The sequence below is a fragment of the Elephas maximus genome, chromosome 12 (assembly GCF_024166365.1).
Source record: "Elephas maximus indicus isolate mEleMax1 chromosome 12, mEleMax1 primary haplotype, whole genome shotgun sequence".
Classification (NCBI taxonomy): domain Eukaryota; kingdom Metazoa; phylum Chordata; class Mammalia; order Proboscidea; family Elephantidae; genus Elephas; species Elephas maximus.
In genome coordinates this window covers 57,338,566-57,359,750 of record NC_064830.1, presented here as the reverse complement: position 1 = coordinate 57,359,750, position 21,185 = coordinate 57,338,566, and the positions used below count along the sequence as shown (strand labels likewise).

Here is a 21,185-nt window from a genome sequence, read left to right as displayed (position 1 = left end):
CCCAGTCTGGTTCCAGTCTTGCCTGGGGGGCTCTTCTTCACAGGGCACTGTGGGCAGGGGTAAGAAGAGGAGTTCAGGAGGGGCAGTTTGTTGTACATATCGCTTGCTGTGTTGCCCTCCATCTTCCTGTGCAGAACCTCAGGGCTGGTCTTTATTGGAGGGAGACAGAGAGGAGGGGGCTGTGCAGAGGTTGGCTGGACCTACCCAGGCTGTGTGGCCCTGGGCTGGTCTCCTCCCTGACAATGCTGTATCTCACACAGCTGCTCTGAGATTTAACGTGGAACATGGGTGTTATGCAGTCATCTTGGGATGTGGCACCAGGAGCTTAATGAATCGTACCCATGGTTGTTGTCAGTAACGACCAGCCCCTGTCCTGCCACCCCTGCAGGGTGGGACCTGGGCCCAGACAGGACCATCCTTGGCAGACACAGAGATGTGGCTGGTCCAGAGCCCAGGCCCACCCAGGAGTTTGGGGCTTGAGTGTCGTAGCCATGAGCCTGGGCAGGTCAAGTGATTTTGACCATTAGGATCTTCAGTTCCTTATTGGTGAAAGAAAGCTGGTGGTGACCTACCTGCCCCACAGGACATGGTGAGGGTGGAGTAGTGACCCCTTAGAGCACTCTGCTGGAAGCTTGTTAGCGCCCCAGGGGAGAGCATGCTCACGGGAGAAGACCTTACAGGGAGCACATCACAGGGAGCATTTCACGGTGGCACCCTTCAAGGGCAAGACTTCATGGGGAGCATCCTCACAGGAAAGACCTTATGGGGAGTACCCTCATAGGGAACATCTTTCATAGGGGGCACCTTACAGGGAGGACCTCATGGGTGGCACCCTTCATACGGGCACCTCATGTGTAGGATCTCTTGCAGGGTGGACCTGCAAGGCCCTAATGCAGGAAGCGGGTGCGTGGCTCCTGGTCTGCACCTTTGTCTGCAAATGCGTCTGCCGGGGAGCCCCTCTTCCAGGGGAAGGAGAAGGTGAGGGCCAGGTGCTTGGGTGGGGGTGGGGGAGGTGCTGTCATCTGTCAAAACTGTTGGGGGTGCATTCTGCACCTCCTCTGTGTGGTCTGTCCCACAGGGGCTTTCTTTGGGACTGATGTGCCCAGTACAAGGGGCCCGAGCCCATTGTCCCCCTGCCCTGCCCTTGGTGAATTCTCCTGGGGTCATCCCCAGAGGATGGCTCTTTAGGGTGTCAGTTGCCAGCCCGCCACGGCCTGTCATTCACTGTCCCAGAGCCAGGGCTTGGAACTGTCACCTGCCTGAACAACAACATCCTCCGGATCGACTGCTACTGGTCAGCCTCAGTGCTGGACCAGGGCGCTGACCACTGGCTCCTCCTCACCAGGTGAGGGAAAAGGGCAGGCACGCCTGGGTGGGGCAGGGGCAAGGGTGGGGTCGCCACGATAGTGGTGCTGACATATGTCCTTCCCAGCGACCACACTCCAGGCAGCAAACACAGGTGTGTCTTTCGGGCCGGTGCCTGCTCTGTGGAGCTGCCGCCCGAGGAGGTGCTGGTGCCCACTGACAGTTTCACCATCACGCTGCACCGCTGCATTGCTGGGCAGGAGCAGGTCAGCCTGGTGGACCTGCAGTACCTGCCCCGGAGACATGGTGAGCCGGGTGCCCTGAATGCTGGACAGGCCCTGTAGCCCATGCCCCACCACCCCTGGCTCAGCCGATACCCCCAGTCCTGCCATGTGAGACTAGGCCCGGGAGGACTCCTGGGGCTGCAGCCTCACGTGCTTCCCTCTGTTCCAGTCAAGCTGGACCCCCCATCTGCCTTGCAGAGCAATGTTAGCTCTGACTATTGTGTCCTGACCTGGAGCATCAGCCCTGCCTTGGAGCCCATGGCTGGGCTACTTACCTATGAGCTGGCCTTCAAGAGGCAGGAGGAGACCTGGGAGGTAACACTCGACTGCTTCTCCTAGCAGGCAGCCCACCCACAATGGGAGATGTAATTGTGGAGTGTGGAGGGACCTGGCCATGAGAACAAGAGGGGACCACGGCCAGGAGTGTGTGCACCTGTGTGTGTGTGTATATGTGCATTTGTGTGCAATGACACGTGGGTGTGTATGTGCATGTGTACACATGGCTGTATCTCTGTGTTTATGAGCCTGTATTTGCCTGTATGTGCATGTGAATGTGTGTGCCTGTGTGTGTATGTGCATGTGACTACATGTGTGTTTGTGTACACATGTTGCACATGGGTGTATCTTTGTGCATGCATATCACTGTGTGTGCATATGTGTGTTTCTGTGTGCACATGGGTGTGCCTTTGTGCCTGTGTGTGCCTGCCTGTGCATGCCTGTACATCCTCAAGGGTTGACCCCAGCTGGTCACCCCCAGCCCCCCAGTATCTGCTAACTGTCCTGACCCCACAGCAGGCCCGGCACAAGGACCACATTGTCGGGGTGACCTGGCTCATTCTGGAAGCCATGGAGTTGGATCCTGGCTCCACCTATGAGGCCAGGCTGCGTGTACAGATGGCGCAGGAGAATGACGTGGCTGAGGAGGAGCGCTACGAGGGCCAGTGGAGCGAGTGGAGCCTGCCTGTGTGCTTCCTTACTCCCCAGAGACCAGGTGGGGCGGTGCCCCTGTCTGCCCCCTGTCACCCTGGAACCCCCTTCCTGAGGCAGTCACCCCCAACCCCGCCCCAGTTAATCACCATGAAACAACCCCCCACCCAAACTGCAGGGACTTCCAGGACCCAGTAGCTAGAAGTGAGTGTATCTGGTGGTGGAGTGTGGGCGGGGAGGGCTGGACATTCCTTAGGGGGAGGCTGGGCCAATCCCTGCACACAGAAGAAGGTACTGGAATGCCCTGACCCTGACAACTGAATTTCAAGTGGGGAAATAGGCCAGGGGTACTTTAGCAGGCAGGAACCAAACTTCCCGGCTGTCCCAACCCTGTCCCCTTGGCCCAGAGCACGGATGGGTGAGCCTCCCAGTGCTGCAGCTGCTCACAGCCCTGGCCCTACTGCTCACAGGCCCCCTGACCCTACCCTGGGTGCAGCCAGACAGCACCCTCATTGCTGTATCCATCTTTCTCCTGCTGACTAGCCTGATCTACCTCCTGTTCAAGTTGTCACCCAGGTGTGTAGCAAGGAGTGTGGTGGGTGTGGTAGGTGGGGGTACCAAGGGCCAAACCCCTAGGCCCCTGGATGCTCTGCCCCACCCCCTGTCCACCATGGTCTTTGATGAGGCTGAGCCAGGTGGGGGCTCCCAAGTTGCCAAAGGAGGAAGTGGCTGCAACCAGGGCAACTGATGAGGGACCCCTCATGAGTCCATGGGAGGTACTTGGCGTCCCTGGCCAAGCTGCCTGGTTTCTTGTCTCCGCTTGGGAGTTTGTTCACTCGTTTGCTTCTTCTGTGAAAACAGTTCTGGACACCTGGCGTGTGCTGAGCTCTGTAATTGGGCCTTGGGTTGGGGGGATCACAGGGAGCAAGATAGAGGGCCTCCTCTGGTGTCAGGTTATGGGGGTGCAGGGGCCAGGCAGGGAGGGGCTCCCAGAGGGGACTAGCCGGGTCAGAAGTACTGGGTGGTGAGTCAGGAGAGGGCCTGGTATGCAGGGGCGAGAGGAGGTCAGACAGCTGGGGCAGAGAGAACAGATGTGTGGGGAAAGGTGTCCTGGGCCCAACCAGACAGCAGAGCCAGGGAGGCTGCAGGTGGGAGGCTGTGGTTGGGGTACAGGGATGAGGGGGACCTGAGTGGAGGCTGGCATGGGTGTCCAGGGGGAGGCGATTCGGCTTCAGCTGGCAAGGGAAGTGGAAGGAATGGAGGGTCCTAGGAGGAGAGATCTGTGGGACCTGAGGGTTGGTGAGGAGGGAATTGGAGGAGCCATGGGGCCAGTGGGTGAGGTTAGATGTGGGTATGTTGGGTGGGAGTCCTCGTCCGGGTACGGCAGGGAGCTGGGAGCCATCTGCGATGGAGGCCGTGGTGGTCACTTCCGCCTGAGGGTGCCATCACAGCCTTACTGTAAACCAGGTCTGTGGGACCGTCAGCCGGTCACCCCACTGTGGACACAGTGAGAGAGCAGAGCGTGGCAGCTGCAGGAACAGTGCTCACAGTGGCAGGGGCTAGGAGGTGGTGGAAAGGAGCTGAGTCCAGCAGAGCTACCTGCCTCTGGAGTTGGGCTTCAAGGAGCCCTGGCTCCCAGGGCTGTGACTGTCCTCTCCCGGCACAGGGTGAAGAGAGTCTTCCACCAGCATGTGCCCTCTCCAGCTGCATTCTTCCAGCCCCTCTACGAGGTGCACCATGGGAATTTCCAGGTGCGTGCACAGCTGGATCTGAGGTCCAGTGGCCCAGGATGTGGGCTCCAGGCCTCTGTTGGTGCTTTGAGCTTTTTTTTTTTATATCTAAGAAAACCCCAAACTAAATCCGTTGCTGTTGAGTCAATTCCGACTCATAGCAACCCTGTAGGACAGAGTAGAACTGCCCCTTAGAGTTTCCAAGGAGCACCTGGTGGATTCAAACTTTTTGGTTAGCAGTCGTAGCTCTTGACCAGTATACCGCCAGGGTTTCCCTTTGGTATATCTAGTGGGTTGAAATTTTTGCAGTGTCTCAAATGTGCAAAGAATTAGCTTACTGTATTTCCTATTTCTTTCTGTTCTGGTGTCTTCAATCCCATCCTGTGCTCCCTCTCCCTTGGTTCAAGGCATCTCCTGTGATAGTGGTCAGTTCAAAGTGTGGACCGTTTGGGGCTGTCTCCTCCTGTGTGGGCCTCCACCTTCCCCTCCCGAGGTGTCTGTCCTGCAGCCACAGGGAGTGTGTCAGAGGACTATGCTGCCCTCGTGGTGGCCGCTGTGTGGCCCCCCGATCTCTGGGTGCGGGTGGCACCTCTGCCTGGTCTGGACTTCGCACTCCCCTCCTGGTTCCCTTTTGGGACACCTGGAAATGCATCAGATACCCTGGGATCTGACTCCAGGGTCTCTGTCCTGGGATCACCAGGGATAGGGTGGAGAGCCAAGACAGCTCCCCACAGGTGCTCCTGTCTTCTGTGTGGATGTGTACATGGGTTGGGTGGGGGTGCCCTGTGTCTTGCTGCTGAAAGGTCCAGGGTTTTCTGCCCTCCACATCTGTTACCCTCTGTACCTTGGTTCATGCTGCAAGGAGCACGAGGCCTGGTGTGGGGTGAGCTGTTGAGGGGCTGAAGGAACTTGGGGTCCTGGGCAGAGATAGGACTGACACATGGGGGGGGTCACTGCTCAGCCTCAGGGTTGTGCCAGGGGGGCTCCCTGAAGGAGGAGGAGCTGCTGGTCCCAGGGTGAGTCCCATGGCCTGTCTGACCCTCTCGTACTATGCTCTGTTCCAGACCTGGACAGGGGCCCATGGAATGGGCCTGCAGCTGAGCCAAGAGGGTGTTGGCGCCCAACCAGGAGCCCCAGGGGCCAGCTGCCAAGAGGCTGTGGCACTGCTTACCTATAGCCCAACAGGCCCCTGGCCAGCTGCCTACTTGGAGGAGGAGGCAAGCCTGCCTGTCCTGGGCTCAGAGGATATGCTGCCGGCAGGGGTCCTGGAGTGGGGGGGGCAGCTGCCTGCCTACCTGCCACAAGAGGATTGGGCTCTTGTGCCCCCCACTAGGCCAGGCCCCCCAGACTCAGAGGGCGGCAGCAGTGACTACTGTGCCCTGGACTACTATGGGGGATGCCATCCCTCAGCTCTCCTAGGACACATGCAGAACCCTATGCCTACCCCCACCTTGGCCTGTGGCCTTTCTTGGGACCAGGAGGACCCACACCTAGACCCCCAGCACCCTCAGCATGGAGGTCACAGTCAGAACCAGGACCCCCATGAAGGGGCTGCTAGAGCACCTCTTGCCCTCAGCAGGTGATGGTCTGTCCCTCACCTGAGGGGCACCTGGACTACCGTCTAGACAGAAGTGGCTCCTCACCCCTTTCCACTCACACCTGTAAGGAGGGGCCTCAGCAGGTCTTGGAAACGTGTGGTGTCCATTTTGACTGTGGTCCCATAGCCGGTCTCCCACCCTGTCCTGCCCCCACCCCTTGAAGGGTCAGTGACCACAGGTGAGATATCCTGACCAGGGGATGCCTCATCTTTTTTGCCTTTCTGAGATTAAAGGACACAGTGGCTACCCTAAACTGCCAATAGCTGGAAGGCGGGGCCCACAAGAGGGTGTACAGGTGAAGGGATCCCGAAAGGTGTGTAGGAAGGAGGGGTCCTGGAGGAGGTATACAGTGGGATGGGGCTCAGAGGAGGTGTGCGGGGGTGGGGTTTTTGGGCCCCAGGGAACAGAAGGGTGGATGCTCAGTGACTGGCTTCAGGGGGACCCCCTCCTGCACCTCCTTGCCCTCGTCCCTCCCAGGCCCAGCAGTGGGTGGGTGGAGCAGTGGGAGCCCAGCCTCTGGAGGCACGTGGTCTCTCCCCAGCAGGCAGGCAGGAAAGCTCTTCAGGGGTTGCGATGGATCTCGGGCAACTCAGGAGGGCCTGGCTGCTGGGCTGTGGGCTGGTGTCTGGTCCTCCTTCCAGTGAGGTGATGGGGCTTGGGGAGCTGAAGGTTTGAAGTCGGTTAGGACTGATGCCCATCTTCCCTGAGCTCTCCTGGATGTTCACATATCCCTTTGTCGCAGCAGAGAGGAGCGCTTGCAGCCCTGCTACCTGGGGGGCAGTGCACCTGTGTGTTTGTGTAGCCCTTGGGTTTAATAGGGTGGTGGGTGTTCACATGTCCCTTTGTCGCAGCAGAGAGGAGCGCTTGCAGCCCTGCTAGCTGGGGGGCAGTGCACCTGTGTGCTTGTGTAGCCTTTGGGTTTAATAGGGTGGGGCAATTCCCCAGATTGTATCTTTAGCATCCAGAGGCAGGGAGGGGTGTGGACGGACGTGAGGTGCAGGCTTCCTCTGCTCTGACCAAATCTAAAAGTACTATCAAAAATTCACTTCCTGGAGCCCATGGGGATGCCCTGGGCTGGTGTATTTATAACAGCATCTCTGTGGTCACCTGCAGATCAGACATGTGATGGCCACAGCAGGGACATGTCTCTTGTGGACACGCACATTCATCTGACCACAAACCCCCGGCTGAGTGTCCCCTGGAGCAATCAGCCTGGAGCCCTGGGCCCCCACTTGAAGGCTGTGTGTGGAGGCTTGGCCCCTTGGCACCCTGAACCTAAGCCCCCCACTGCTCAAGGGTGACAGTACCTCACAGGGTTTGCTGTGAGAAAATGCTACATTACTCTGATTGAGCTGGGGTAACCCTCAGAGGCATGTACAGAGGCAGGATTATAGTAGAGCAAGGTTCAGGGAATCTCTAAGCTCCCTGAGTTCCCTGAGAGGCAGGGCCTGGGATCAGGGTTATGAAACAGCCATTGGTTGAGGAGCAAAGAGTGTGGCTGTGTATCCAGACTGATTGGATTGTGGAGGGCCTTGAATGCCAGGCTGAGGGAAGAGGACTCACTGCTGAGGGAAGAGATTCACTGCTGAGGGTGTCCTAGGGCCAGGTTCTTCTTGTTTCTTTTTTTTTTTTTTTTAATTGAGATAAAAGTCACATAACGAAATTAACCGTTTCCTGTGTACAATTCAGTGGCATTTTAGTACATTCATGATGTTGTGCAACCTCCACCTCTATCTGCCTCCAAAACATTTTATTCACTCCCAAGAGGAAATCCTGTAACTCCTCATTTCTCCCTGTCCCCAGCCCCTGGCAACCACTAATCTATTTTTTGCCTTTATGGATGAATCTATTCTGGATGTTTTATATAAATGGAGTCATACAATATGTGGTCTTTCGAGTCTGCTTTCGTTCACTTAGCATAATGTTTTCTAGGGTCATCTATGTTGTATCAGAACTTCATTTCTCTTTATGGCTGAATAATACTCCATTATATGGATAGACCACAATTTGTTTACCCATTCATCAGGTTTCCAATTTGGGTTCTGGTTCAGCTTAATGGTTACATCTTAGGGTTTGTGTTGAGCTTGGGGTTTGGGTTTGGTTTGAGTTTGGGATAGAGTTAGGTTTCTGATTCAGATTTGAGTTCGGGTTCATGGTGTGGATTCAGGATAGGTTTTGGGTTCAGCTTAAGGGGTTTGGGTTCAGGCTTGGATTTGGGTTAGGGTTAGAGATAGTGTCAACCTTGCTTACTGCACCAAACTGTTGAGTCAAGGTCTGAGATTGCCAAGAAAGACACAACTTACATAGAACAAGATCAGCTCCAATAGTGGGCATCGGTCCCCCATGGCCAGTGGGTCACTCCCACAGCTGACACAGGGCTGGTGGTCTGCATGCACCCCTCTTTCATGCAGCAGTTGAAGGACTTGTTCCCTGCCTGCTGGGAATAGATAGAGAAATGGGGTTGGTCAGGTCCCATATAACGCAGACACGTAACAGTAAGCAGAACAAGGAAAGTTTACTGTGTACCCGGAACAGTAAGAGGATTTCCCCAATAAGGAAGAAGAAACTAGGACAGAGGAAGGCTAAGGTCCCTTCCATTATCAGGGAATGTTCCAGGCCCAAGGCTTATGACAAGGCGGTCCAGGTGGGTGTGGGAAGGCAGTGTGATAGACTGCTTTACCACTTTGCCAGCAGTCAGTGTTATGGATTGAATTGTGTCCTTCAGAAATATGTATTGAAGTCCTGGCCCCTGTACCTGTGTATGTTATCCTGTTTGGAAATAGAGGTTTCCTTTTATCATGTTAATGAGGCTACACCAGTGTAGGGTGGTTCCTAAACCTAATCATTTTTGAGTTATAAAAAGAGCAAAGTAGACCAGAGACACACACAGAGGGAAGACAGATGCCAGATAAGGATTGTCTACAGGCAAATAAATGCCAAGGATTGCTGGTTGTTGTTATTAGGTGCCATCAAATTGATTCCAACTCATAGGACCCTATGTACAACCAAACAAAACACTGTCCGGTCCTGCGCCATCCTCACAATGGTTTTGCTTGAGCCCATTGTTGCAGCCACTTTGTCAGTCCATTTCGTGGAGGGTATTCCTCTTTTTCGCTGACCCTCTACTTTACCAAGCACGATGTCCTTCTCCAGGGACTAATCCCTCCTGACAATAAGTCCAAAGTATGTGAGGCATAGTTTCACCATCTTTCCTTCTAATGAGCATTCTGTACTTCTTCCAAGACAGATTTGTTTGTTCTTTTGGCAGCCCATGGTCTATTCAATATTCTTCGCCAACACCACATTTCAAAGGCGTCATTTCTTCTTGGTCTCTCTTATTCATTGTCCAGCTTTCCCATGCGTATGAGACGAGTGAAAACTCTATGTCTTCAAGGTGACATCTTTGCTTTTTAACACTTTAAAGAGGTCTTTGTAGAAGATTTGCCTAAGGCAATGTGTCCTTTGACTTCTTGACTGCTGCTTCCATGGGTGTTGATTATGGATTCAAGTAAAATGAAATCCTTGACAACTCCAATCTTTTCTCCATTTATCATGGTGTTAATTATTGGTCCAGTTGTGAGGGTTTTTGTTTTCTTTACGTTGAGGCGTAGCCCGTACTGAAGGCTGTGGTCTTTGATCTTCATCAGTAAGTGCTTCAAGTCCTCTTCACTTTCAGCAAGCAAAGTTGTGTCATCTGCATATCGTAGGTTGTTAATAGGTCTTTCTCCAGTCCTCATGCCCCATTCTTCTTCATATAGTCCAGCTTCTTAGATTATTTGCTCAGCATACGGATTGAATAAGTATGGTGAAAGGATACAGTCCTGACACTCACCTTTCCTGACTTTAAACCACACATGATCCTCTTGTTCTTTTCAAAGGACTGCCTCTTCATCTATGTACATGTTCCTCATGAGCACAATGAAGTGTTCTGGAATTCCCATTCATCTCAATGTTATCCATAATTTGTTATGATCCACACAGCCAAAGGCCTTTGCATAGTCAATAAAACATAGGTAAACAGCTTTCTGGTATTCCCTGCTTTCAGCCAGGATCCATTTGACATCAGCAATGATGTCCCTGGTTCCATGTCCTCTTCTGGAGCTTTCAGGCTAAGACAGGCTAGGACAAAAGGACTGTGATCTCCTTGTGAAAATTAGCCAATGAAAAGCCTATGGATCGCAACAAAATATTGGTATAGTGGTAGAAGGTCTGGGTTTGAGCAATCAAACAGTTAATCAAACCAATCAATTAATTTAATCAACCAATTAATCAGTTGATCAACTAATCACTAAGCCAATCAACCAACTAATCAGTCAAGCTGATCAATCTAGCCAATCAAACCATCATTCAACTAACCAAACAAATAAAACAATAAATAAAAAATAAGAATAAATAATGAATATAGACAAAAATATCCCTTCCCCCCACTGCTGTCAAGTCAGTTCTGACTCTCAATGACCTCACAGGGTTTCCAAGGCTGTAAATCTTAACAAAAATAGACTGCCAAATCCTTCTCCCTTGGAGCCCCAGGTGGTTTCGAACTGAAAACCTTGCAGTTAGCCAATCACAAATAGATAAATTAATAAGTAAATATAAATGAGACAGATATGACATAAAAAAGAAATAGCAAATAGTAACTAAATTCCAAAATAAATTTAAAAATAATTTCATTTATTTTAGTTAATATTCAATTTTAAATTATATTTGGTATTTTAATTATTTTATATAGTAAATATTTTATGTAATATATTTATTTAAAAATTTAATATAATTTGATTTTATATAATGTGTTAAGTATTTTATGTATATCATTATTTAATTTTATTTAATATTTTCTGTCAAAATCTTTTCATGTTAATTTAATTTTATCTTATGTACTTTAATTTTATGTTTTATATTTAATATATTTTTATATTTAAATTTTATATTTAGTTTTATTTTTAATATTTTGTTTAATTATATTTATTATTTAATTTAATTTTATATAATTATTTTATTTTACTGTAAATAATATTTTATTTAATATTTAAATTCAAAATAATTTGTACCATAGTTAAATTTAACATTTAATTTTAATCTGATTTGATATTTTAGTGTTTTGCTTTATTTTACTTTAAAAGTAATGTTTAATACTTTATTTATGTTAACATGTTATGTATTAAATGCTATGGCTGCTAACCAAAGGGTCAGCAGTTCGAATCGTCTGGGCACTCCTTGGAAACTCTATGGGGCAGTTCTACTCTGTCCTGTAAGGTCGCTGTGAGTCGGAATCGACTCAACGACACTGGGTATTTTATGTTATTTAATATATAATTTCATTTAATTTATTTGAAATGAATTTTATATTATTTTACATTTTATTTATTTGGAAATGATTCGCTTTTATTTAGTGTTTAATTTTTGTTTTGGTTTACTTTATTTTATATAATATTTAATTTGCTTACTTTCAGTTAATATTTAATTTTAATATGTTGCATTTTATAATCTTTTAATATATACATTTATTCCATTTCATAATTTTATTTAATATTTGATTTAATTGTTTTATATTAGTCAATTTAATGTAACATTAAATTTTATCTTATTTTTATGTCGTTTTATATAATTATTGTATTTTAGAGTTCATTTAATTTAAGTTAGTTTTGTTTTATTGTATTTATTCATTGTATTTATGTTTTTTTAAAATAATTTTTATTGAGCTTTAAGTGAACGTTTACAAATCAAGTCAGTCTGTCACATATAAGCTTATATACACCTTACTCCACACTCCCACTTACTCTCCCCCTAATGAGTCAGCCCTTCCAATCTCTCCTTTTGTGACAATTTTGCCAGTTTCTAACCCTCTCTACCCTCCTATCTCCCCTCCAGACAAGAGATGCCAACACAGTCTCAAGTGCCCACCTGATACAAGTAGCTCACTCTTCATCAGCATCTCTCTCCAACCCATGGTCCAGTCCCTTCCAGGTCTGATGAGTTGTCTTTGGGAATGGTTCCTGTCCTGGGCCAACAGAAGGTTTGGGGACCATGACTGCCAGGATTCCTCTAGTCTCAGTCAGACCATTAAGTCTGGTCTTTTTATGAGAATTTGGGGTTTGCATCCCACTATTCTCCTGCTCCCTCAGGGGTTCTCTGTTGTGCTCCCTGTCAGGGCAGTCATCTGTTGTGGCCGGGCACCATCTAGTTTTTCTGGTCTCAGGATGATGTAAGTCTCTGGTTCATGTGGCCCTTTCTGTCTCTTGGGCTCATAGTTATCCTGTGACCTTGGTGTTCTTCATTCTCCTTTGATCCAGGTGGGTTGAGACCAATTGATGCATCTTAGATGGCCATTTGTTAGCATTTAAGACCCCAGACGCCACATTTCAAAGTGGGATGCAGAATGTTTTCATAATAGTATTATTTTGCCAATTGACTTAGAAGTCCCCTTAAGCCATAGTCCCCAAACCCCCGCCCTTGCTCTGCTGACCTTTGAAGCATTCAGTTTATCCCAGAAACTTCTTTGCTTTTGGTCCAGTCCAGTTGAGCTGACCTTCCGTGTATTGAGTATTGTCCTTACCTTCACCTAAAGTAGTTCTTATCTACTAACTAATCAGTAAATAGCCCTCTCCCACCCTCCTTCCCTCCCCCCACCCGTAACCACAAAAGTATGTGTTCTTCTCTGTTTAAACCACTTCTCAAGATCTTGTAATAGTGGTCTTATACAATATTTGTCCTTTTGCCTCTGACTAATTTCACTCAGCATAATGCCTTCCAGGTTCCTCCATGTTATGAAATGTTTCACAGATTCGTCACTGTTCTTTATCGATGCGTAATATTCCATTGTGTGAATATACCACAATTTATTTAACCATTCATCCGTTGATGAACACTTTGGTTGCTTCCAGCTTTTTACTGTTGTAAACAGAGCTGCAATAAACATGGGAGTGCATATATCTGTTCGTGTGAAGGCTCTTATTTCTCTAGGGTATATTCCAAGGAGTGGGATTTCTGGGTTGTATGGTAGTTCTATTTCTAACTTTTTAAGAAAACGCCAGATAGATTTCCAAAGTGGTTGTACCATTTTACATTCCCACCAGCAGTGTATAAGAGTTCCAATCTCTCTGCAGCCTCTCCAACATTTATTATTTTTTGTTTTTTGGATTAATGCCAGCCTTGTTGGAGTGAGATGGAATCTCATCATAGTTTTAATTTGCATTTCTCTAATGGATCCAGTCTGAGACTCTGTCTCTTTATTGGTGCGTTTAGTCCATTTACATTCAGCGTAATTATAGATAAGTGTGTGTTTTTTTTTCTTTTATGTGTTTAGTGCTCTCCTTTTGATGCCTTTTTATGTATGTTGTTGACAATGTCATTTTTCCACTTACTTTTTTGTGCTGAGACGTTTTTCTTTGTAAATTGTGTGTTCCTCGTTTTCATAGTATTTGACTTTATGTATGCTGAGTCATTATGTTTTTCTTGGTTTTTATTTTGAGTTATGGAGTTGTTATACCTCTTTGTGGTTACCTTAATATTTACCCCTATTTTTCTAAGTAAAAACCTAACTTGTATTGTCCTATATCGCCTTGTATCCCTCTCCATATGGCAGTTCTATGCCACCTGTATTTAGTCCCTCTTTTTGATTATTGTGATCTTTTACATATTGACTTCAATGATTCCCTGTTTTGAGTGTTTTTTTCTTTTTAAAATTAACCTTAATTTGTTTTTGTCATTTCCCTATTTGAGTTGTTATCAGGATGTTCTGTTCTGTGACCTTGTGTTGTGCTGGTATCTAATATTATTGGTTTTCTGACCAAACAATTTTCGTTAGTATTTCTTGTAGCTTTGGTTTGGTTTTTGCAAATTCTCTAAGCTTGTGTTTATCTGTAAATGTTTTAATTTCGCCTTCATATTCTAGAGAGAGTTTTGCTGGATATATGATCCTTGGCTGGCAGTTTTTCTCCTTCAGTGCTCTATATATGTCATCCCATTGCCTTCTTGACTGCATGGTTTCTGCTGAGTAGTCTGAACTTATTCTTATTGATTCTCCTTTGTAGTAGACCTTTCTTTTATCCCTGGCTGCTTTTAAAATTTTCTCTTTATCTTTGGTTTTGGCAAGTTTGATGATAATATGTCTTGGTGATTTTCTTTTTGGATCAGTCTTAAATGGGGTTTGATGAGCATCTTGGGTAGATATCCTTTCATCTTTCATGATGTCAGGGAAGTTTTCTGCCAACAGATCTTCAACTATTCTCTCTGTGTTTTCTGATATCCCTCCCTGTTCTGGGACTCCAATCACATGCAAGTTATTATTCTTGATAGAGTCCCACATGATTCTTAGGGTTTCTTCATTTTCTTTAATTCTTTTATCTGATTTTTTTTTCAGCTATATTGGTGTCAATTCCCTGGTCCTCCAGATTTCCCACTCTGCATTCCAACTGCTCGAGTCTGCTCCTCTGACTTGCTATTGTGTTGTCTAATTCTATAATTTTATTGTTAATCTTTTGGATTTCTGAATGCTGTTTCTCTATGGATTCTTGCAACTCATTAATTTTTCCCACTATGTTCTTGAATAATCTTTTTGAGTTCTTCAATTGCTTTATCAGTGTGTTCCTTGGCTTTTTCTGTAGGTTGCCTTATTTCATTTCTGAGGTCATCCCTGATGTCTTGAAGCATTCTGTAAATTAGTTTTTTATATTCTGTATCTGGCAATTCCAGGATTGTGTCTTCATTTGGGAAAGATTTTCATTCTTTAATTTGGGGAGTTGTAGAAGCAATCATGGTCTGCTTCTTTATGTGGTTTGATATCGACTGCTGTCTCTGAGCCATCTCTAAGATATTGTAGTGATTTATTCTATATTTGCTCACTGAGTCTTATCTTGTTTTGTTTTCTTTCAGTATATGTAGATGGGCTACTAGATTGTGCTGTCTTGATTGTCGTAGCCCTTGAATCACTTATGTCCTATAACCAGCTGGTTTGGGCTGTTACCAGATATATAAGCCTAAGAGTCCATTCACTATTCTTGAGTAGAATCTGATTTTGTGACACCAAGTGTGTGGTGCAGACTGTCACCTATCCACCTAGAGAAGTAGTGGTGATAGTTGTGTGCACCAGATTCTAGTAACAGCAGGGTTTCACACTCCAGGCAGGGCAGGATGCTGACAGGCTTTAGGAATAGAGGTAGGTGTGTCTCTATTCCTAAAGCATTTTGGTGGGTGGGCTCTGCAGCTGTACCTTAGGCCCCCAATGCAAGTACCTCTACAGATTGGTAGGTGTCACCCTCCTTAGATCCCTAAGGCAGGAGGCTAGGTGGTCTGGAGGGAGCTTCAGCCCTCAGTTCCCTGTTGTGGGTCAGTGAGGGCTCTGTTGAATACGCAGAGATATCAGACCTGGGAAACTTGTCTTTCCAGTAATCCCCTAAAACAATTACAGTCAGATCCGTATCAGAAATGCCTTTGCATTATAATAGCCACCTTGTTCCCTGTAGGGATGAAAGCCCAAGACTGTGGATCACATATGCTTGGCTGGAGCTGGTTCTGTGTTTTTAGTCCAATTAGGGAAGGATTTTTGGTCCCTGGGTTTTTTGTAGCTGCTTCTCTCAGGCCAGGAGAATGGGTTAGGAAAAGACCAAAAAAAAGAAGAGAAAAGAAAGAAAAACCGCAGGGCAGTTCACTCTCTCTCTCAGGAAATTCCAGTGTTAATGAAGCCGCCTGGGAAGGGGAGGGGAGGGTTCAGATAAATAGGAGAGAGTAGCACCCCAAAATATAAAGTTACTTATCTTGCTTTGGATGACTGTTTTATCTGAGATTCCCTAGGGGCACTTCGACTGTGTGCGCTGGCTGAGTAGAGATTGCCCCTGAGGGTCAGGCCCGCGTCCCATGCTTGCGCTGTCTCAGAAGTCGTGGTTAGTTCCTCCGCTCCCAATCTAAAGCCCAGCACCAAGGTTCCCCGGCTGGGATGCCGCACTCCAGGCTCCACAATCAGTCACTGCCTCCTGGTGACTTCTCCTCCTGTCAGCCGCGTCGCTGCGCTGCCTGCATGCACTGGCTGGGCTTCCCCCAGGTCATTTCTGAGGGGTAGGGCTGCTTCCCGTGTTTGCACCGTCACAGGATGCCGTGCTTAGCTCCCCTGCGCCCAGTGCAAAGCCCGGCGCCAAGGTTTTCTGACTGGAACGCTGGCTCCAGGCTCCAAAAACAGTCGCTGCTTCCCCGTGGTTGTTCGTTCTGAGTCTCTGTCACTCAGGTCAACTCTTTAGATCTGTGTTTGATGGTCAGTGTTCGTAGATTGTCGTGTATGTGATCGATTCACTTGTTTTTCCTATTCTTTGTTGCAAGAGGGATCTGAGGTAGCTTCTACCTAGTCACCCATCTTGGCCCCGCCTCCTGATTACAGCTCTATTATGGAGGATTCAAATCAGGATCAGCATAAAGGAGAAACGCATGAGGCAGGTCTGGGAGGTCTACCAACAGGAAGATTCTATATCCCAAAGAGTGCGCATGTCTTCCAGGAACCAGCAAGCATATTTATTTGTTTACACCAGTCACAGTGGGGTCCTGCAAAAGACACTTCCATAAACTGAAGGTAATTAAAAATTACTTGAGACCATCATTGGGTGGTGAGAATATGTCAAACATGGAAATACTCTCATTTGAAAATTAGATAAGGTAAGAAGTGTATTTATAAAACATTATGGGTAGATTGCAAATAACCAAACCAAACCCAGTGCCTTCGAGTTGATTTCGACTCGTAGCAACCCTATAAGGCAGAGTAGAACTGCCTCGTGAAGGTTTCAAGGAGCACCTGGCGGATTTGAACTGCTGACCCTTTGGTTAGCAGCCGTAGCAATTAACCACTATGCCACCAGGGTTTCCATGGGTAGATTAGCTTCCTTTAAAGCCAAGGAAGTAAAATGGTAATAAATTCTGGTTGAGAGTAAAAATGTTAAATGTGACTTGAAGTGTTCGCTATTGGAGAAGTGTCTCGGAGAAGCCGGCCGAGCCCCGCTTCCGCAGTCTAGGTGGTGGAGAGGGAGCGCTGCCCTCCCTGCTGACTGGACTTGGGTTTGGCCCCGAAGCGGCAGCGGGTCCCTCCCTGGGGCGGTGGGTCCCGCCTAAGGAAAACTCCTGCCCTCGCGGTGGGAGCGGCTTGGAGGACGGCTCCGGCCCAGCACTAGGCGGTTCCCGCGTTCAGGGACCCGGAGGGCTTTACCGGTGGTTCGCGCGCCCTCTTGTGGCCATCCGCCGAATCGCTGAAATTCCGTGTCAGGTGATTGTAACCATGGATTTGGTTGGTGAAACTCAAGAGGGGTCACCGTCCCATGCCTTGATGGGAACCGTGGGGATAACAAAAAGTAAAGCACTAGCTCAATATTCGAAAGTCCATTGACTGTTAGAATGATCTGGAGGGAGAAAATAGGTGGAGAACAGAGGGGCCCAGAGATGGAGAAGACTAATTCTCCTCTGCCTTGGACTCTGATCTTCGGCTCCACACACTCGCTTCCCCACCAGGGCAAGGTTAGTCAATGGCGGAGCCTTCAGAAAATTTTCTAACTCCCCATCAGGCTGCCCAGACCAGCAGGAGGTGCCCCGGGGGGTAGGTCGTTGTTATTATTAGTTGTAGTGGTGGTGGAGGTAGTGGTGATGATGACACTGAGTGAAGTTTCTTGAGTCACAGAGATTTACTGTGCATGATGACAGGGGTCCCCTGCACACATACGCACACCCGGAGCCCAGGCCCCTTCGTTCCCACCTGGTGCTTGTTCCTCGGATGAAGCTCTGGAAATTCTCCAAGTCCCTGTCTGGAGGCCAGGACAGGTGGTCTGTGCCGACCTCAGGTTCTCGGGGAAGGGATGCATGGTCGGCCTGAGCCACGGAGAATTTTTTTTAAGTCTACTCAGAGGCCTGACAACAACTTGAGCCTCTTGGAAACTTTTGCTAGTGCACTGTGGTGCCCAGAGGCCACTTGTGTCGGCATGACAGGATAGTCATATAACATTTTTACCAAGTTGGTCAAGCCTCGATAAGGCCAGGTATTCACAGAGGAATTAAAGAAGTGGTTATTTTTTCTTCGAGTACAGTTCGTGAAGGGAAGATAATTCATGCCTCAACCAAGTAAATGGCTACAAAATGTATAGATGTGTAGTGAACCCAGGGCACAGAGAAGAGTAAGAAATCAAAAGCTCTGACTCTAGTTTTTCTCCCTTAAGAATGTATCTTGTAAATCCTGTTGTTGCTAGGTACCCTGGAGTTGGTTCTGACTCGTAGTGACCCTATGCACAACAGAACAAAACACGGCCTGGTCCTATGCTATCCTCACAACGATTGTTACGTTTGAGCGCATTTTTGCAGCCTCTGTGTCAGTCCATCTTGTAGAGGGTCTTCCTCTTTTTCGCTGACCCTCTACTTTACCAAGCATGTTGCTCTCTAAGGACTGGTCCCTCCTGATAACGTGTCCAAAATGTGTGAGATGAAGTCTTGCCATCCTTGCTTCCAAGGAGCATTCTGGCTGTACTTCTTCCAAGACGGATTTGTTTGTTCTTTTGGCAGTCCCGGTATATTCAGTACTCTTCGCCACCATCACATTTCAAAGGTGTCAGTTCTTCTTGGTCTCTCTATTCATTGTCCAGCTTTCCCATGCATATGAGGTGATTGAAAACACCACGTCTACAAGGTGACATCTTTGCTTTTTAACGCTTTAAAGAGGTCTTTGTAGCAGATTTGCCTAATGAAATGTATCATTTGATTTCTTTTTTACATTTTTATTGTGCTTTAAGTGAAAGTTTACAAATCAAGTCAGCCTCGTACAAAAATTTGTATATACCTTGATATATACTCCTAGTTGCTCTCCGCCTGATGAGACAGCATACTCCTTCTCTCCACCCTTATTTCCGTGTGCATTCAGCCAGCTTCTGTCCCCCTCTGCCCTCCCATCTCCCCTCCAGACAGGAGCTGTCCATGTAGTCTCATGTGACTGCTTGATTCAAGAAGCTCACTCCTCACCAGTATCATTTTCTATCTTATAGTCCAGTCCAATCCCTGTCTGAGGAGTTGGCTTTGGGAATGGTTCCTGTCTTGGGCTAACAGAAGGTCTGGAGACCATGACCTCCGGGGTCCTTCTAGTCTCAGTCAGACCATTAGGTCTGGCCTTTTTACGAGAATTTGGGGTCTGCATCCCACTGCTCTCCTGCTCCCTCAGGGGTCCTCTGTTGTGTTCTCTGTCAGGGCAGTCATTAGTTGTAGCTGGGCACCATCTAGTTCTTCCAGTCTCAGGCTGATGTAGTCCCTAATTTATGTGGCCCTTTCTGTCTCTTGGGCTCGTAATTACCTTGTGTCTTTGGGGTACTTCATTCTCCTTTGCTCCAGGTGGACTCAGACCAATTGATGCATCTTAGATGGCCGCTTGCTAGTGTTCAAGACCCCAGAAGCCACTCTCCAAAGTGGGATGGAGAATGTATTCTTAATAGATTTTATTATGCCAGTTGTCCTAGATGTCCCCTGAAACCATGGTCCCCAACCCCCCTCCCCTGCTACGCTGGCCTTTGAAACGTTCTGTTTATTCAGGAAACTTCTTTGCTTTTGGTTTAGTCCAGTTGTGCTGATGTCTCCTGTATCGTGTGTTGTCTTTCCTTTCACCTAAAATCGTTCTTGTCTACTATATAATTAGTGAATACCCCTTTCCCTTCCTCCTTCCCTCACTCCCCACTCTCGTAACGATCAAAGACTATTTTCTTCTCTGTTTAAACTATTTCTTGACTTTTTTTCTTTTATAATAGTGGTCTTATACCATATTTGTCCTTTTGCAACTGACTAATGAGTCGGAATCGACTGGACGGCAACATGTTTAATTTCACTCAGCATAATGCCTTTCAGGTTTCTCCATGTTATGAAATGATTCATGGATTCATTGTTCTTTATTGATGCGTAGCATTCCATTGTGCGAATATACCATACTTTATTCATTCATCCATTGACGGGCACCTTGGTTGCTTCCATTTTTTGCTATTGTAAACAGTGCTGCAACGAACATGGATGTGCATATATCTGTTCGTGTAAAGGCTCTTATTTGTCTACGTTATATTGCAAGGAATGGGATTGCTGGATCGTATGGTAGTTTTATTTCTAGCTTTTTAAGGAAGCGCCAAATCGATTTCTAAAGTGGTTGTACCATTTTACATTCCCACCAGCAGTGTATAAGTGTTCCAGTCTCTCCACAACCTCTCCAGCATTTATTATTATTATTATTTTGGATTAATGCCAGCCTTGTTGGAGTGAGATGGAATCTCATTGTAGTTTGGATTTGCATTTCTCTAATGGCTCACGATTGTGTTAGCTACCTGAATGTCATCTTTAGTGAAGTGCCTGTTCATATTCTTTGCCCATTTTTTAAAAATAATTTTTATTGTGCTTTAAGTGAAAGTTTACAAATCAAGTCAGTCTCTCACACAAAAACCCATGTACACCTTGCTACATACTCCCAATTACTCACCCCCTAATGAGACAGCCCGCTTTCTCCCTCCACTCTCTCTTTTCGTGTCCTTTTTGCCAGCTTCTAACCCCCTCCACCCTCTCATCTCCCCTCCAGGCAGGAGATGCCAACATAGTCTCAAGTGTCCACCTGATCCAAGAAGCTCACTCCTCACCAGCATCCCTCTCCAACCCATTGTCCAGTCCAATCTATGTCTGAAGAGTTGGCTTCGGGAATGGCTCCTGTCCTGGGCCAACAGAAGGTCTGTGGGCCGTGATGACTGGGGTCCTTCTAGTCCTAGTCAGACCATTAAGTCTGGTCTTATGAGAATTTGGGGTCTGCATCCCACTGCTCTCCTGCTCCCTCAGGGGTTCTCTGTTGTGTTCCCTGTCAGGGCAGTCATTGGTTGTAGCCGGGCACCATCTAGTTCTTCTGGTCTCAGGCTGATGTAGTCTCTGGTTCATGTTCTTTGCCTATTTTTTAATTGGGCTGTTTGTCTTTTTGTTGTTGAGTTTTTGTAGTATCATGTAGATTTTAGAGATCAGATGCTGATTGGAAATGTCATAGCTAAAAACTTTTCCCAGTCTGTAGGTAATCTTTTTATTCTTTTGGTGAAGTCTTTGGATGAGCATAGGCGTTTGATTTTTAGGAGCTCCCAGTTATCTAGTTTCTCTTCTGGTGTTTGTGCATTGTTAGTAATGTTTTGTATACTGTTTATGCCACATATTAGGGCTCTTAGTGCTGTCCCTATTTTTTCTTCCAAGATCTTTATCGTTTTAGATTTTATATTTAGGTCTTTGATCCATTTTGAGTTAGTTTTTGTGCATGGTGTGAGGTATCGGTCTTGTTTCATTTTTTTGCAGATGGATATCCAGTTATGCCAGCACCATTTGTTAAAGAAACT

General features: G+C 47.2%; 1 protein-coding gene across 1 annotated transcript; it reads left to right on the top strand.

Annotated features, from left to right (window-relative positions):
* Window positions 1-1,163: 1,163 nt before the first annotated feature.
* Window positions 1,164-7,710, top strand: IL9R (interleukin 9 receptor; the record flags this gene model as incomplete). The annotated part of the gene is made up of 7 exons (XM_049904988.1): window positions 1,164-1,345; window positions 1,433-1,611; window positions 1,759-1,904; window positions 2,382-2,580; window positions 2,987-3,092; window positions 4,183-4,267; window positions 5,311-7,710. Coding segments are annotated over 7 exons (1,416 nt in total), but the record flags the coding sequence as incomplete, so codon positions are not given.
* Window positions 7,711-21,185: the final 13,475 nt, after the last annotated feature.